General features: G+C 49.1%; 1 protein-coding gene across 1 annotated transcript in view; it reads right to left on the bottom strand.

The window, feature by feature from the left end:
- LOC128684874 (uncharacterized) overlaps positions 1–12,864 on the bottom strand; it is a 48,780-nt gene that overhangs the window by 27,973 nt on the left and 7,943 nt on the right. Inside the window, exons 3-9 of the mRNA XM_053771197.2 lie at positions 12,593–12,809; positions 12,160–12,258; positions 11,680–11,966; positions 11,080–11,415; positions 9,852–10,577; positions 8,758–8,897; positions 5,583–5,703 (exon numbers count right to left, since the gene is read on the bottom strand). Of these exons, the coding sequence (XP_053627172.2) occupies positions 5,583–5,703; positions 8,758–8,897; positions 9,852–10,577; positions 11,080–11,415; positions 11,680–11,966; positions 12,160–12,258; positions 12,593–12,809 (1,926 nt within the window). The remainder of the gene's footprint in view (positions 1–5,582; positions 5,704–8,757; positions 8,898–9,851; positions 10,578–11,079; positions 11,416–11,679; positions 11,967–12,159; positions 12,259–12,592; positions 12,810–12,864) is intronic.

Raw genomic sequence — 12,864 nt, 5'->3', positions numbered from 1 at the left:
ACTGACTCACACACAACACACTGACTCACACACAACACACTGACTCACATACAACACACTGACTCACACACAACACACTGACTTACGCAACACACTGACTCACAGAGAAGACACTGACTCACACACAACACACTGACTCACACACAACACACTGAGTCACACACAACACACTCACACACAACACACTGACTCACACGCAACACACTGACTCACACAACACACTGACTCACACACAACATACTGACTCACACACAACACACTGATTCACACAACACACTGACTCACACACAACATACTGACTCATACAACACACTGACTCACACAACACAATGACTCACACACAACATTCTGACTAACACAACACACTGACTCACACAACACACTGACTCACACACAACATACTGACTCACACAACACACTGACTCACACAACACACTGACTCACACACAACATACTGACTCACACAACACACTGACTCACACAACACACTGACTCACACACAACATACTTCTCAGTAGTAGTACCAGTTCCTAGTAACCAGTTACCAGTAACCAGTGTACCAGTAGATGACTCACTACCAACCGTCTGTGTGAATCATTGACTGTATTCATATTGCTGCTGACCATAGCAGGATTTCAAACACCCTCACCCGTAGGCACTATGGGTCAGTCGTAGTAGGCAGCAGAGAGAGACAGGTCGGCTGTTGGTGCTTTCCATACTTCCCGTTATATATTATACGTACTACCAGCCTACGTGAGTATTTTTTACCCCATCCACTTATCGAAAACCCACATGACAAATGGTGCCACCGGTGTGGGCGTGGATTTAAGGGTATTTCAGACGTTAGAAGACTGTTATTCTTACTCCATCCACGTATCGAAAACCCACATGACATACTGACTCACACAACACACTGACTCACACACAACACACTGACTCACACACAACACACTGACTCACACACAACATACTGACTCACACACAACACACTGACTCACACACAACACACTGACTCACACACAACACACTGACTCACACACAACATACTGACTCACACACAACATACTGACTCACACACAACACACTGACTCACACACAACACACTGACTCACACACAACACACTGACTCACACAACACTGACTCACACAGTTGACAGTCTATGCAAGCAAACGAAGTTCTTGGTTGAAATAAATAAAAAATGTTGGTTAACCCAGGTGTTGACAGCTGCTGGTTAACCCTGGTGTTGACAGCTGCTGGTTAACCCTGGTGTTGACAGCTGCTGGTTAACCCAGGTGTTGACAGCTGCTGGTTAACCCTGGTGCTGACAGCTGCTGGTTAACCCTGGTGTTGACAGCTGCTGGTTAACCCAGGTGTTGACAGCTGCTGGTTAACCCAGGTGTTGACAGCTGCTGGTTAACCCAGGTGTTGACAGCTGCTGGTTAACCCAGGTGTTGACAGCTGCTGGTTAACCCAGGTGTTGACAGCTGCTGGTTAACCCTGGTGTTGACAGCTGCTGGTTAACCCTGGTGTTGACAGCTGCTGGTTAACCCTGGTGTTGACAGCTGCTGGTTAACCCAGGTGTTGACAGCTGCTGGTTAACCCTGGTGTTGACAGCTGCTGGTTAACCCAGGTGTTGACAGCTGCTGGTTAACCCTGGTGTTGACAGCTGCTGGTTAACCCAGGTGCTGACAGCTTCTGGTTAACCCAGGTGTTGACAGCTGCTGGTTAACCCAGGTGTTGACAGCTGCTGGTTAACCCTGGTGTTGACAGCTGCTGGTTAACCCAGGTGTTGACAGCTGCTGGTTAACCCTGGTTTTGACAGCTGCTGGTTAACCCAGGTGCTGACAGCTTCTGGTTAACCCAGGTGTTGACAGCTGCTGGTTAACCCAGGTGTTGACAGCTGCTGGTTAACCCTGGTGTTGACAGCTGCTGGTTAACCCTGGTGTTGACAGCTGCTGGTTAACCCTGGTGTTGACAGCTGCTGCTTAACCCTGGTGCTGACAGCTTCTGGTTAACCCAGGTGTTGACAGCTGCTGGTTAACCCAGGTGTTGACAGCTGCTGGTTAACCCAAGGGGCTGACAGCTGCTGGTTAACCCTGGTGTTGACATCTGCTGGTTAACCCAAGGGGCTGACAGCTGCTGCTTAACCATGGTGCTGACAGCTGCTGCTTAACCCTGGTGCTGACAGCTGCTGCTTAACCCTGGTGCTGACAGCTGCTGCTTAACCCTGGTGCTGACAGCTGCTGGTTAACCCTGGTGTTGACAGCTGCTAGTTAACCCTGGTGTTGACAGCTGCTGGTTAACCCTGGTGCTGACAGCTGCTGGTTAACCCTGGTGTTGACAGTTGCTGGTTATCCCTGGTGTTGACAGCTGCTGGTTAACCCTGGTGTTGACAGCTGCTTGTTAACCCTGGTGCTGACAGCTGCTGGTTAACCCTGGTGCTGACAGCTGCTGGTTAACCGTGGTGTTGACAGCTGGTGGTTAACCCTGGTGTTGACAGCTGGTGGTTAACCCTGGTGTTGACAACTGCTGGTTAACTCTGGTGCTGACAGCTGCTGGTTAACCTTGGTGCTGACAGCTGCTGGCTAACCCTGGTGCTGACAGCTGCTGGTTAACCCTGGTGTTGACAGCTGCTGGTTAACCCTGGTGCTGACAGCTGCTGGTTAACCCTGGTGCTGACAGCTGCTGGTTAATCCTGGTGCTGACAGCTGCTGGTTAACCCTGGTGTTGACAGCTGATGGTTAACTGGTGTTGACAGCTGCTGGTTAACCCAGGTGCTGACAGCTGCTGGTTAATCCTGGTGCTGACAGCTGCTGGTTAACCCTGGTGCTGACAGCTGCTGGTTAACCCTGGTATTGACAGCTGCTGGTTAACCGTGGTGTTGACAGCTGCTGGTTAACCCTGGTGCTGACAGCTGCTGGTTAACGCTGGTGCTGACAGCTGCTGGTTAACCCTGGTGCTGACAGCTGCTGGTTAACGCTGGTGCTGACAGCTGCTGGTTAACCCTGGTGTTGACAGTTGCTGGTTAACCCTGGTGCTGACAGCTGCTGGTTAACCCTGGTGTTGACAGCTGCTGGTTAACCCTGGTGTTGACAGCAGTTGGTTAACCCAGGTGTTGACAGATGCTGGTTAATCCAGGTGCTGACAGCTGCTGGTTAACCCAGGTGTTGACAGCTGCTGCTTACCCCTGGTGCTGACAGCTGCTGGTTAACCCAGGTGTTGACAGCTGCTGGTTAACCCTGGTGCTGACAGCTGCTGGTTAACCCTGGTGTTGACAGCTGCTGGTTAACCCTGGTGCTGACAGCTGCTGGTTAACCCAGGTGTTGACAGCTGCTGGTTAACCCAGGTGTTGACAGCTGCTGGTTAACCCTGGTGCTGACAGCTGCTGGTTAACCCAGGTGCTGACAGCTGCTAGTTAACCCTGGTGCTGACAGCTGCTGCTTAACCCTGGTGTTGACAGCTGGTGGTTAACCCAGGTGCTGACAGCTGGTGGTTACCCAGGTGTTGACAGCTGCTGCTTAACCCTGGTGCTGACAGCTGCTGGTTAACCCTGGTGTTGACAGCTGCTGGTTAACCCAGGTGTTGACAGCTGCTGGTTAACCCAGGTGTTGACAGCTGCTGGTTAACCCAGGTGTTGACAGCTGCTGGTTAACCCAGGTGTTGACAGCTGCTGGTTAACCCAGGTGTTGACAGCTGCTGGTTAACCCAGGTGTTGACAGCTGCTGCTTAACCCTGGTGCTGACAGCTGCTGGTTAACCCAGGTGTTGACAGCTGCTGGTTAACCCAGGTGTTGACAGCTGCTGGTTAACCCAGGTGTTGACAGCTGCTGGTTAACCCAGGTGTTGACAGCTGCTGGTTAACCCAGGTGTTGACAGCTGCTGGTTAACCCTGGGTTACTAACATCTGTCGAATATTTATCATTAGAGAACACCTGCGTTTCTCCTGACTCAATTTTAAGATGCCCACTGTTACTACAACAACAACAACTGATACTACTACCACTACTACTACCACTACTACTACTACTACTAGTACTATTACTTATTTATTTTTATTTATTTATTCAAAACACTAAACTCGTGCGGGTCCTTCGGTGCAAAGGACTGTTGAAGGCTCTATCCTCCGTTCTGTATTAAACAGAAGGACTCTGCTCTCCCTCGACTTTCCCAGGGAAATATAACGAAACATTTCGTATTTCTGCGCCTCTGATAAAGCACCAGTAGCGCCAGTGAGTTATTAAGCGCCTCCTCCACAGCGCCAATAATGAGGTATCATGCGCCTCTACCACAGCGCAAATAATGAGTTATACGCCACTACCACAGTGCCAATAATGAGTTATCATGCGCCTCTACCACAGTGCCAATAATGAGTTATCATGCGCCTCTTCCACAGCACCAATAATGAGTCATCATGCGCCTCTACCACAGCACCAATAATGAGTTATCATACGCCACTACCACAGCACCAATAATGAGTCATCATGCGCCTCTACCACAGCACCAATAATGAGTCATCATGCGCCACTACCACAGCAATAATGAGTCATCATGCGCCACTACCACAGCACCAATAATGAGTTATCATGCGCCACTACCACAGCACCAATAATGAGTTATCATGCGCCACTACCACAGCACCAATAATGAGTTATCATGCGCCTCTACCACAGCACCAATAATGAGTTATCATGCGCCACTACCACAGCACCAATAATGAGTCATCATGCGCCACTACCACAGCACCAATAATGAGTCGTCATGCGCCACTACCACAGCACCAATAATGAGTTATCATGCGCCACTACCACAGCACCAATAATGAGTTATCATGCGCCACTACCACGGCACCAATAATGAGTCATCATGCGCCACTACCACAGCACCAATAATGAGTCATCATGCGCCTCTACCACAGCAATAATGAGTCATCATGCGCCTCTACCACAGCACCAATAATGAGTCATCATGCGCCACTACCACAGCACAAATAATGAGTCATCATGCGCCACTACCACAGCACCAATAATGAGTCATCATGCGGCACTATCACAGCACCAATAATGAGTCATCATGCGCCACTACCACAGCACCAATAATGAGTCATCATGCGCCACTACCACAGCACCAATAATGAGTCATCATGCGCCTCTACCACAGCACCAATAATGAGTCATCATGCGCCACTACCACAGCACCAATAATGAGTCATCATGCGCCACTACCACAGCACCAATAATGAGTCATCATGCGCCACTACCACAGCACCAATAATAAGTTATCATACGCCTCTACCACAGCACCAATAATGAGTCATCATGCGCCACTACCACAGCACCAATAATGAGTCATCATGCGCCACTACCACAGCACCAATAATGAGTCATCATGCGCCACTACCACAGCACCAATAATGAGTCATCATGTGCCTCTACCACAGCACCAATAATAAGTTATCATACGCCACTACCACAGCACCAATAATGAGTCATCATGCGCCTCTACCACAACACCAATAACGGGTACAATAGTATTAAATTTCTCGTTGTTACTTATGCATGAGTTTCCCATAAGAGTTACGTTACCTTGAAAACCTTAGCTGCGTTATTGACGTCTTCTTGACGAGCTGACGTCAGAGCCTTGAAGATGCCACCCATTGTGTGGGCGACCTCACCGCGCTGTTCACTCTCCCTGTTCACCTCAAACCTGGTAGTGAACGCGGTTTTATTAGCCAGTGTGGTAGTGTGTGTGTGGAGTGTGTCCTGTGAGGGGAGGGTGTGTGGAGTGTGTCCTGTGAGGGAAGAGTGTGTGTGGAGTGTGTCCTGTGAGGGAAGAGTGTGTGTGGAGTGTGTCCTGTGAGGGAAGAGTGTGTGTGGAGTGTGTCCTGTGAGGGAAGAGTGTGTGTGGAGTGTGTCCTGTGAGGGAAGAGTGTGTATGGAGTGTGTCCTGTGAGGGAAGAGTGTGTGTGGAGTGTGTCCTGTGAGGGAAGAGTGTGTGTGGAGTGTGTCCTGTGAGGGGAGAGTGTGTGTGGAGTGTGTCCTGTGAGGGAAGAGTGTGTGTGGAGTGTGTCCTGTGAGGGAAGAGTGTGTCTGGAGTGTGTCCTGTGAGGGAAGAGTGTGTGTGGAGTGTGTCCTGTGAGGGAAGAGTGTGTGTGGAGTGTGTCCTGTGAGGGAAGAGTGTGTCTGGAGTGTGTCCTGTGAGGGAAGAGTGTGTATGGCGTGTGTCCTGTGAGGTAAGAGTGTGTGTGGAGTGTGTCCTGTGAGGGAAGAGTGTGTGTGGAGTGTGCCCTGTGAGGGAAGAGTGTGTATGGAGTGTGTCCTGTGAGGGGAGAGTGTGTGTGGAGTGTGTCCTGTGAGGGAAGAGTGTGTGTGGAGTGTGTCCTGTGAGGGAAGAGTGTGTGTGGAGTGAGTCCTGTGAGGGAAGAGAGTGTGTGGAGTGTGTCCTGTGAGGGAAGAGTGTGTGTGGAGTGTGTCCTGTGAGGGAAGAGTGTGTGTGGAGTGTGTCCTGTGAGGGAAGAGTGTGTGTGGAGTGTGTCCTGTGAGGGAAGAGTGTGTGTGGAGTGTGTCCTGTGAGGGAAGAGTGTGTGTGGAGTGTGTCCTGTGAGGGAAGAGTGTGTGTGGAGTGTTTGGCGTCATGGTAAAGTGTGTGGAGTGTTTGGGGTCATGGTGGAGTGTGTGGAGTGTTTGGGGTCATGGTAGAGTGTGTGGAGTGTTTGGGGTCATGGTAGTGTGTGTGGAGTGTTTGGTGTCATGGTAGAGTGTGTGGAGTGTTTGGTGTCATGGTAGTGTGGAGTGTTTGGGGTCATGGTAGAGTGTGTGGAGTGTTTGGTGTCATGATAGTGTGTGTGGGGTCATGGTAGAGTGTGTTTAGTGTTTGGTGTCATGGTAGAGTGTGTGGAGTGTTTGTGGTCATGGTAGAGTGTGTGGAGTGTTTGGGGTCATGGTAGAGTGTGTGGAGTGTTTGGGGTTATGGTAGAGTGTGTGGAGTGTTTGGGGTCATGGTAGAGTGTGTGGAGTGTTTGGGGTCATGGTAGTGTGGAGTGTTTGGGATCATGGTAGAGTGTGTGGAGTGTTTGGGGTCATGGTAGTGTGTGGAGTGTTTGGGGTCATGGTAGAGTGTGTGGAGTGTTTGGAGTCATGGTAGAGTGTGTGGAGTGTTTGGGGTCATGGTAGAGTGTGTGGAGTGTTTGGGGTCATGGTAGAGTGTGTGGAGTGTTTGGGGTCATGTTAGAGTGTGTGGAGTGTTTGGGGTCATGGTAGAGTGTATGAAGTGTTTGGGGTCATGGTAGAGTGTGTGGAGTGTTTGGGGTCACGGTAGAGTGTGTGGAGTGTTTGGAGTCATGGTAGAGTGTGTGGAGTGTTTGGGGTCATGGTAGAGTGTGTGGAGTGTTTGGGGTCATGGTAGAGTGTGTGGAGTGTTTGGGGTCATGGTAGAGTGTATGGAGTGTTTGGGGTCATGGTAGAGTGTGTGGAGTGTTTGGGGTCATGGTAGAGTGTGTGGAGTGTTTGGGGTCATGGTAGAGTGTGTGGAGTGTTTGGGGTCATGGTAGATTGTGTGGAGTGTTTGGGGTCATGGTAGAGTGTGTGGAGTGTTTGGAGTCATGGTAGAGTGTGTGGAGTGTTTGGGGTCATGGTAGAGTGTGTCGAGTGTTTGGGGTCATGGTAGAGTGTGTGGAGTGTTTGGGGTCATGGTAGAGTGTATGGAGTGTTTGGGGTCATGGTAGAGTGTGTGGAGTGTTTGGGGTCATGGTAGAGTGTGTGGAGTGTTTGGGGTCATGGTAGAGTGTGTGGAGTGTTTGGGGTCATGGTAGAGTGTGTGGAGTGTTTGGGGTCATGGTAGATTGTGTGGAGTGTTTGGGGTCATGATAGAGTGTGTGGAGTGTTTGGAGTCATGGTAGAGTGTGTGGAGTGTTTGGGGTCATGGTAGAGTGTGTGGAGTGTTTGGGGTCATGGTAGAGTGTGTGGAGTGTTTGGGGTCATGGTAGAGTGTGTGGAGTGTTTGGGGTTATGGTAGAGTGTGTGGAGTGTTTGGGGTCATGGTAGAGTGTGTGGAGTGTTTGGGGTCATGGTAGAGTGTGTGGAGTGTTTGGGGTCATGGAGAGTGTGTGGAGTGTTTGGGGTCATGGTAGAGTGTGTGGAGTGTTTGGGGTCATGGTAGAGTGTGTGGAGTGTTTGGGGTCATGGTAGAGTGTGTGGAGTGTTTGGGGTCATGGTAGAGTGTGTGGAGTGTTTGGGGTCATGGTAGAGTGTGTGGAGTGTTTGGGGTCATGGTAGAGTGTGTGGAGTGTTTGGGGTCATGGTAGAGTGTGTGGAGTGTTTGGGATCATGGTAGAGTGTGTGGAGTGTTTGGGGTCATGGTAGAGTGTGTGGAGTGTTTGGAGTCATGGTAGAGTGTGTGGAGTGTTTGGGGTCATGGTAGAGTGTGTGGAGTGTTTGGGGTCATGGTAGAGTGTGTGGAGTGTTTGGGGTCATGGTAGAGTGTGTGGAGTGTTTGGGGTCATGGTAGAGTGTTTGCGGTCATGGTAGAGTGTTTGGGGTCATGGTAGAGTGTTTGGGGTTATGGTAGAGCGTTTGGGGTCATGGTAGAGTGTTTGGGGTCATGGTAGTGTGAGAAGAGACGATGAACTCACTTAGGTCAACATGTCTTCACCAACATTCAAACACTGCTCTTAGTAGATGCTGTTTACATGCAGTATGGGTCGTCCTCAACCGTATAAATGTTCCTCACCTGGGTATCCTCAGCTGTATGAACCTGTCTCACCTGTAGGTGTCCTTGACGAAGTAGTCTCTCAGTGTGTTCATGTGGAACAAACACTGAATGACAGCGTTGATGTAACAGGTGTTACCCAGGTTAGGTAGACCACAAGGGGGCACCTTCCTCACACCGCTTGGGAAGGCCACCTAATAATAATAATAATGATAATTAAAAATAATCTTAATTTCTGTAAGTATATGCACAACGTATACCGACATACCTGACATCAGTGACATATTGCATAGAAAGTCCCTTGTTATGCAGAGTATTTCGGGCAAATTAGGTTAATTTTGTCCCCAGGATGCGACCAACACCAGTCGACTAACTCCTAGGTACTTATTTACCACTAGGTGCACAGGGGCAGCAGGTGTCTTAAGGAAACACGCCTCCAGTGTTTCCACCAGTACCGGGAATCGAACCACAGACCTCAGTGTATGAGCTGAGTGTGCTACCAACCGAGTCACGGGACACCCTATAAATCATTCATGACGGAAAATAATCAAAACACTATTGAGTTGTTTACACTAGTCAATTTACATGCCATATTTTTTTAAGGAAGAATTTTAGTGATTCAGAGGTTGGTCAAGAGTAATGGACGCCCAGTCGTGGTAGTAACCTAGCCATGGGTTCCATCCCCACCCGTTCCGTGGTTTGATTTCGAGAGTCAGGATGGTAATGTACGCTGGTAAGGTCAGCAGAGGCCACCAACTGTGACCCAATTGAAGTTTTTTTTTTTCTTTTTTAGAAAACTTGTAATATGCACTAAAATCTAGCGCATTATTATTATAATCAAGGGGACGCGCTAAACCCGTAGGATTATACAGCGCCTGTGGGGGTGTGTGAATGGCATTCAAGGCTTAATTCAGGGAACTGGAGCACAGATCCAATTCCCTAGATCAAGAGCCCCTCACCAGCGTCAAGGAACCTCTGAGGGGAGAATCTAGCGCGTATGTTAAATCTAGGATCGAATCCATGCATTTCACTGAAAATACAACTCTCTCTCTCTCTCTCTCTCTCTCTCTCTCTCTCTCTCTCTCTCTCTCTCTCAACTGTACTCAGGATGTATACAAATTCTGAACATTGTAAAGCAGAAATTATACCTCAGAATCGGAATCTTCCGTGGAAGTTGTCTCTCCTTGGGAACATTCCTGCTGGTCCTTCTTCACATCAATTTGTATCAGCCGTTCCTTGTTGGTAGCAGACGTTGTCATCGGTTTCTGGTCGGTACCGAACGCTGTCATCCGTTTCTGGTCAGTACCGAACGTTGTCATCTGTTTCTGGTCTGTACCGAACGTTATCATCCGTTTCTGGTCGGTACCGAACGTTGCAATCTGTTTCTGGCCTGTACCGAACGTTGTCATCTGTTTTTGGTTGGTACCGAACGTTGTCATCTGTTTTTGGTCAGTACCGAACGTTGACAGGTGTTCCCGGGGAGCCCTGTGGATCAGGAACTGCTGTCTTCCACCTAGGTCTCTCTGCTGAGACCTGACTTCTTCCAGCTTCTGCCAGGTTTGGTCTAGCCGTTGGTCAGTTTCGCCAAGTCGCTGGTTAGTTTGGTCCAGTCGTCGGTTAGTTTGGTCCAGTCGTTGGTTAGTTTGGTCCAATCGTTGGTTAGTTTGGTCCAGTCGTTGGTTAGTTTGGCCCAGCATATGCTGGGTGTCTGCCAGGTGCTGGCTTATCTGGGTGTGGTCCAGACGCTGCCTTATCTGGTCCAGTTGTTGCGTAACCTGGCCCAAGCGTTGGAGGACGAGGTTCAGCTGTTTGGAGAGGCAAGAAATATCGGTGTCTCTATCCTCTTGCAGTCTCCTTCGTTCCTCCTTCGTCACCTGGTAAACAATGGGAAGAAATGGGAGATAGTAAGAGAGAATAAGTCATAAAATACACCGAGAGGACACTATCTCCTCAACACCTTGTTCCAGAATGAAATAAATGTGATCATTTTCTTTATCCCATTATTATTTATGGATTTATTTTTAACTAACGACCGCTCAACAAACATTTTTCACTCTAATCATTACTTATGCGCCGCGGGAGACCATGCCAACACTCTCTGTATCTCTAGACATGGTTATGATGTAGTGTCCAGTCCCTGGACCCATTATGTACCTTTGTAATCTTTTGACTACCACCCACAGGATGGGTATGGGGTGCATAATAAAGATATTAAACTTAAGATGTAGAAAATAATAGGAAGGAGGACTAAATCATCCGTCAGCGGCCCGGAGGATAAATATCAATGGTTTCCAGTCACGTAGGTATAAATAGATATATATTCAGCAAGTCCAGGGATTAAAAAAAAAAGTATTTTGACTCATTTATGTTCCTTACTTGGCTGCTGCACGGTTTCATCTCGGCTGAAGGTTCCGTTAATAAAGGAGTCGATAGTTCAACGTCTCGTTTGTCCACTCGTTCGTCCCTCGATGTGGGATCCACTCGTCCGTCCCTCGGTGTCGGATCCAATCGTCCGTTCTTTGACTCCACTCGTGTGGTCGGGCTGAACGGCTTCACCTTGGCATCTGAGTGACTCGCACCTGAGCGGTCTCTGCTGGTGTCGTCCGTCCATATGCGTGCCGCTGACCGAGAGTTCTGGGTGTCCGCTCTGTGTCGAACCTTGCCTCTGGAGGACGCTCTTGAAAGACTTGAGTAAGACTTCCCGAAGGGCCACTGACGGAAGGTTCTCTTATTAATAACTCCGATATTACTATTATCATTTCTTTCGTAGGAGCAAATATCAGAAGCATAGATACTCTAACTTACAAATGATCTACCCTTACTTGGTATAATATCTACGATATTACCAGTATTAACAAAGCTAAAAATATTACTACCACCACCTCTACTGCTACTATTATTACTACTACTACTTCTACTACTAATAATAATAATTGCATTAAATATGAAATTATATCCAAACAAGTTACTACTCACAACTTTATATCTTAGACTGCCCAGTTCCTTAAGGTAGAGGTAGATGTCCCTGTATCCCAACGCCTTGGCCAGGTCCTGTGGCAGCTTCTTAGTGTTATCCCTGAGATCAATCCTCACCCCGTTTTCTGCGAGCCACAACACCACATCCATGTTTCCAGAGGCGGCACCGAAGTGCATGGCGTTGCTCCTCCCCTCCGCTCTATAGTGCAGGTCACAACCCTGATCCTTGAGCACCTCCAGGGCAGCCAATTGACCTTCGAGAGCTGCCCAGTGAACTGCAGTCTTGTCTGGAGGGGTTCAAGCAGGACGGGTTTCAGTTAGGCTCAAGTTATTCACAGGGAAAGGGCTTAATTCACAAGGGATCATGCAGCACCCGGAGGGTGGGTTTAATGCTTGTCTTCAGGAGATCGTCTCCAGCACCAGGGAGTCTCCTCCTTCAAGGGTTTAGGTATACTAGAAGAAACAACAAATTTTACTCACCTTTGTAGTCCCTGGCCTCGCAGTTGGCTCCTGCTCCAATAAGAGCTTTGATCACCCTGACTTGGCCAGCGTATGCGGCCATGTGGAGCGGCGTCCCACCTGCAGGTGTGGACTAGTGTAAGTTAAGTGTGGACTAGTGATTTTTTTTACTTATTTTACTGAATCTATTGCTTACTTATAATTACCGAACTGCTATGATGCTGTATATGTATATTAGAAGCTTTCCGACTCGCACAGAGTCAATAACTCAGTCCAACTTCCATGACGAGAATGTCATGACTTAGCAGACGGCGCTGTCAGTAACAGTTATATCGTTAATCTATTGTGCATGATGCACTTGCCTCCCTCCTGCCTAATGTCCGAGTTGACGTCGAGACAAGCTGTGGCAGGCTGACAAGATTCAATCAACTGTTTCACTACGTGTTTGACTCACCGTCATCGTCAATTCTCCTGCTGCGTCTGTTGACGTCAGCGTTCCACTGCAGGAGGAGACGCACCACCTTGAGGTTCCCCTGGCAGGCGGCGTAGTGCAGTGCCGTACGACCACTGAAGAGCGGGTTACTGGGGTCCTCCTCCACCTGGTCCACCTCAGCTCCTTGTTCCAGCGCCTCAAAGACACCTGCCACATCCCCATCTTCTGCACACCGCACCTGCAGGTGTTGATGAGCGTTAGTGCTAGGCACCGGCAGGTGTTGATGAGTGTCA

Source organism: Cherax quadricarinatus, chromosome 5 (genome assembly GCF_038502225.1).
Source record: "Cherax quadricarinatus isolate ZL_2023a chromosome 5, ASM3850222v1, whole genome shotgun sequence".
NCBI classification, from domain to species: Eukaryota; Metazoa; Arthropoda; class Malacostraca; order Decapoda; family Parastacidae; genus Cherax; species Cherax quadricarinatus.
Note: the sequence above shows the minus strand (reverse complement) of the source record. Positions and strands in the feature narration are given on the sequence as shown.